At 27.6% G+C, this 5,458-nt stretch overlaps 1 protein-coding gene across 1 annotated transcript; it reads right to left on the reverse strand.

Moving 5' to 3' along the window:
• Window positions 1–1,131: 1,131 nt before the first annotated feature.
• LOC133283888 (transcription factor MYB8-like) lies at window positions 1,132–2,184 on the reverse strand. The gene is made up of 3 exons (XM_061480812.1): window positions 2,052–2,184; window positions 1,795–1,924; window positions 1,132–1,582 (listed from the first exon to the last, which is right to left on the reverse strand). Exons 1-3 carry the CDS (start codon window positions 2,182–2,184, stop codon window positions 1,132–1,134), a joined length of 714 nt encoding a protein of 237 aa, XP_061336796.1.
• Window positions 2,185–5,458: the final 3,274 nt, after the last annotated feature.

A 5,458-nucleotide genomic window follows, 5' to 3' on the forward strand; every position in this document is an offset into this window, starting at 1 on the left:
TTGAATTTGTGAGAGACCGTGATTTCAACTAAATGGGTCTACTTTGAATTTGTTAAGGACTAACTGATTAATTTATTTTTGTAAGGGACTAAAATAAAGACCGTATTTCTTATTAGTAAGCAAAAAGAATATTTACTCTAAATTTTTTTCCAGGTAAGTTTGGTGGGGGCATTGAAAGATTTTTTTTTTTTATATTTTGTTTTTTTTCTGTTGTGCGGCCATATTGTTGCGTGGTGACCGGTAAACTTTCGCTCATGAAAACTGACAGGCAATAAACTTAAATTTTGACTTGACTTGACTTGGAGTAATATAGCATGTGTCAAAAATATTGTTCAATCATGTATACTGAACGAGTGATTTTTATGTTCTCCCGGCACATTTTTTTTTATGGGTGGGAAGTTGGAGAAAAAGAAAAAAAATTGAGGAGAGAGAAAATTAAAATTTTAATTCAGGTGTCAATTTTTTAGCGAAAAAAACATGATCATCGTCGATCATATTAAAAATTTCCATCCTGAACATATAAAGATGTCACGTTATCCAGAATTGTACCCTTTTTTTAAAAAGTAAATTGTAACTATTTAAAAAAAAAAAAGTTTTACACATGTAAATTGTTATTTTGAAACAATATTACATACTTAAAAGTGTTGATTTTAGTAGATTTGCAACCCTTTAAATATAACAATATTATTTCATTTTAAATCTAATTACATATATAATTATATGGGGATAAAATCAATTTATACTAATATAAAAATAATAATTTTACACTCAATTTTAGCCGTTAATTTTTTTTTATCAAATGATTGTAATTGATTAATTTATTCTTATTAATAAATTATTTTTTCAATAAATTATAATCATCAAATATACAAAAGTTAACTATTAAAATTAAATATAAAATTTATTATTCTGATAACTACCACGAGGAGATCTTACCCAAATTATATAATATCATGTATAAATTACATCATAATATCTCCTTCACTTGAGTGCTTGTACTGGAAAAAGCTCGATGGCACATCAGTTGTCTTTTTTAATTGTAAATTATGAACCGGCTGGGAGCAAGACTACTTAGCTATTTGAACATTTTAGGAAATTCTAGCATCACAATTTGTAGAACAACAGTTAACACTACCATATGAAAAATGGTTCATCCATCTCTTCTCCACAGCATGAAATGGGAAAGTAATCCTGACTGAATGCGTTTTCTGAAATAAATGGTTCTGTCCAAAAATTGCTACTGAGTCCACCGAACGTTTCCCATAAAGCAACACTATCTTCTTCCCTCGACAAGTTCACGGTTGATTCTATATGACTAGAGGAAAAGGAAGGTGAATTGTCTTCGTTGTATGAAGTTTCCGAGGACATGGACAATGAACTTTCCAAAATGTGTGGAGAATCAGCACTAACAGCATCGTTTGTTGGCCTTTCAAATTCTGTACTCTGAGTTGGGTTGGACTCAAACTCATCATCACATGTTGTGATCTCATTGGTTTGTGAGAACTTCTTTAGGTGGCTGTGCCAATAGTTCTTTATTTCATTGTCTGTTCTTCCAGGTAGATTTTCAGCAATCAGAGACCATCTGTGACAACATATCATACCAAACGCTTAATTACCCTTCACTGAATTCTGCTGATAAAGAAAATTTGTTATCTTTCCCAGAAACCATTTGATCAAAACAACAAAACTATATGACCAAATCAAATGATGGTTTAACATTAGAGGCGATATTCCTTATCCTATGTTTTTCATTAAATGTACCAAAAAAAAAAAAAAAAGAACAGAAATCAATACTTGTTTCCATGTTTTTTATGCAAATCCGTGATTGTTTGCTCTTCCTTCTGTGTATAGTTTCCTCGTTTTAGATTTGGCCTCAGGTAATTCATCCAACGAAGTCTGCAACTCTTTCCACATCTTGCCAAACCTATTACATAGAAGAGTACTTACAATAAGTAAAGATCATGATTAATCAAATTGATAATTCAAGCTTTGCAATTAAAGAGCTGGTTTACCAAATGTTATTTCTAGCAAATTTGTTACGAATTCCATACCTGCAAACTTTGGGAGTTGACGCCAATTAGGATGGCCTTGTCTCTCAATGTAAGATATAAGCCTCTTATCCTCTTCATCACTCCATGCACCTCTCTTTATTCCATTTTTATCAAAATAAGGAGCTCTCACCATGTTATAGAAATATTTTTCTGAGACCAAAGTTAACAAGACAAATCATCAGCTCTAGGACAAAAAAGATAGAATTGCTCAGTATTAATAGCGTGGGCGCTTGAGACGCGTATCGTCTGTTCTGACATCCCCAATCATGACTCAAACTTATATAATTGAAAGATGGACCCACTAATGTTTAGTTAGAGTTCTTGTAAGCTAATATAGTAATTTTTTTTCTTTTAAATATTTTAATGAATTTATTGTTTCACGAATAGTTTGATTTAGAGCAGATTTCGAGATTAAGTTTTAAATCTTTTTCAAAGATAGTTTGAGAAAGATTTGTTAACAACAAATTCAACTTAAAAGTTTAAGCTGTTGGTAAAGTTACATTAACGATTTTATATATCTCAACACGCTTTTTTACGCGAGAGCGCACTTTGCTTAAAGGGTGAAGCTACATTAATAATTTTATATATCTCAATCATCAAATATATATTTTCACTTTTACCTACTTAATTTTTTAACACCAACTAAATTACGATCTAGTACTAATAAAGTAATACATCCTTACTCAAATTAGGAAAAGGGTGATGTCCGCACATTAATTTGCAACTGCATCAGCATTTTATCGAATGTGACGAGAGAAGGGGTAAAAAGGGAACGAAATGTTCTAAAATTCTTTCCTCTTGAATTTGGTAATAAGGAATGGAATGATTTTATTTTAAATAAGAAAAGAAAATCAGACTTATTCTTTATACTTTAACTATAACGCCAAACAAAGAGAAGAAAATCTCTCCTATCTCTCACTTGAAAATTTCACTAAAGGCCGCATGACAATTATTCTGTTTTTTAGCATTTTTTCTGAAATTTTTTTTTTGTTTTTTTGTTTTTTTGCCTTGGAATAAATTTTGAGTAAAAAAATATGTTTGATAACATGTTTAATTTTTTTTTTCTAAGTAAACATGTTCTATTTTTAACTCAACACAATTTCGGGTCAATTATATATATCTAGTAAACAACATGTTCTATTTTAAACTCAACACAATTTCGGGTCAATTATATATATATATATATATATATATATATATATATATATATATATATATATATATGCTAATTGTGAGTTGGATTCGATTTTTAAATTTTTCTCTTTGATAGATAATATATAATCTTACTATAAACTCAGATTGAAATTGGGGTTTTTTCCTTACCTTGTAACGAAATGTGCATTCATGAGAGAGAAAGTGGGTGGTTTTTTTTAATTTAAATTTTTTGTAAAAAAATAATTTCTTGTGTCTAGTTATCTCTCTCATAAAATGACATAACTTTACATTATTTAAAATGACAAACGTTTTTCCCTTAAACTTATTACCGACAAAAGGAACTGAGATGTTAAGCTTATAAATTCTATAGGAAAACTATTTAAATTAAATTATGAGTTTAATGTTTCTTATATTGTAAGATATAAATATATCTCCTACATATACGTAAAAGTGTGTGAAAACTATATGACGAGAAAAGATAAAGAAAAAATATAAACCCCATATATTTTTATGTGTATATATGAGATAAATTTATCTCTTATAATATGAGGAACAATTAACCCTTATATTATCTGTACACGAATTGATGTATTATGCATAAATTTAAGGGTTTAATACTTTCTTATTGTAACAGATAAATTTATTTTCTATATACATATATAAGTATGTAGGATTCATGTGGGCCTATAAGAGTAGAAGAGAAAAAAAATATGGGTTAACACACTTTTATATGTGTGTAGAAAGTAAATTTATCTCCTAGAATTAATAAATCCTAAATTTAAAGAGAAAAGTATGTATCAATTTAAAGGACACAAAATCATGTTATTTTAAGTGAGAGAAAGAGATACATTATGAGAGAGAATGAGTAAACTTTTTTTTAAAAGTGTGGATATTACTTCTTTGAAAAAGTGAAAAAACACAAGATATATCATTTAAAAAGACACAATTTTTTTTCCAAATTTAAATATCACAACGTAAAATGGAATGTAAGTGTTGGTTCCAGTGCCGGCTTACTGTAGAAATAAACAACGGTAAAAAAAAGTAAAGAATTAAAAATATAATGAAACATGCATCTTTTTCTTTTTGGATTTTATAATGTATTTTATGATGAACATCTTTTATTCCATCATTAAGCTACTTTGTACAAATTAATTTTATATTCACCCAAAAAAAAAGTTTTTAACCTTTAGATTTTAAAATCGATATTTTTGTATACGTGGCGCGTTTGCTTAGCGCAAAGTAAAACTAGTGTCTGGGTCCTATTTGGTATTTGCATTTTCTATTCAGTATGGGGCCTATTTACTAATGTCATGATTCACGTAAAGTTCTGGAGGTATTAAAATACTAGAGATTAGTGCTAGTTTGATCGAGAATATAATAATATCTCAGTGTGCTTAGAGATTGGTGTCACACGGAACCGGTTAAAGATGGACACTTCAAGGATAAATGGTATCGTTGTAAAAAGCAATGCAGAAATATTCTCTGGATTTCTTCACTGTCTACGTATTTATCTAATATAAGAATTTTGTTTAGATCCATTTCTATTTGAAAATTTCAATTCATGGAAGAAAATAAAAAAAATTTGATCAAATGGGCTGTCAGTATAAAAAGTCCTATTTTGACACTCATTAATATTTTAGCACATCATTAAATATAACTTTTGTTTTAATTAATAATAATAACAATATGTTAAAATATTAATAAAGATTAGTTTAAAGCTTATTTTATATGAATTTTTTTTGCCCAGTTTTTAAAGAACATAGCTTTGTGTTATTTTAAGTGAAATGACTGTATTTTGATATTTTTTATATTCTATCTTTCACTATACATTCTCTTTATCTCTTCTCCTAGTTTTATAAAGGAGATAAAATATAAAAAATCACTAAATATGCATCAAAATATGATTTTTTTTTAAATGATACAAAGTTATATTCTTTAAAATGACAAAAAAATTCTCTTTTAAAATTGCAAATATTTTTCCTTTATTTTATATATTGGCATGATTGTTGTTTTGTTTTGAGTAATGTATATCCAGTTTTTCTCTTGCAATATAGGATCACATTAATTTTTTAAATCGAATAATAAAATACTGAAATTTAAAAAGACAACCATATTAGAAAGTAAAGATTTTTATAAGAATTTTTTTTATCAAATCATATAAAAAGGAAAAACTGCCTCAAAAGTAAAAATAATTATTAAATGAGTTGATATAACTAGTTTAAATATAATTAGATATAGAAAAGTTAAAAATA

The sequence above is a fragment of the Gastrolobium bilobum genome, unplaced genomic scaffold (genome assembly GCF_033153095.1).
Source record: "Gastrolobium bilobum isolate Gb01-03AN ecotype WA unplaced genomic scaffold, APGP_CSIRO_Gbil_v1 utg28738, whole genome shotgun sequence".
Lineage (NCBI taxonomy): Eukaryota > Viridiplantae > Streptophyta > Magnoliopsida > Fabales > Fabaceae > Gastrolobium > Gastrolobium bilobum.

Excerpts from the sequence above, each read along its gene's own strand:
- LOC133283888 (XM_061480812.1), bottom strand. The coding sequence starts at position 2,184 with ATGGTGAGAGCTCCTTATTTTGATAAAAATGGAATAAAGAGAGGTGCA. Across the intron at positions 1,925-2,051 it reads TCAACTCCCAAAGTTTGCAG|GTTTGGCAAGATGTGGAAAG; the intron begins GTATGGAATTCG and ends TCTATGTAATAG. Across the intron at positions 1,583-1,794 it reads CATAAAAAACATGGAAACAA|ATGGTCTCTGATTGCTGAAA; the intron begins GTATTGATTTCT and ends ATGTTGTCACAG.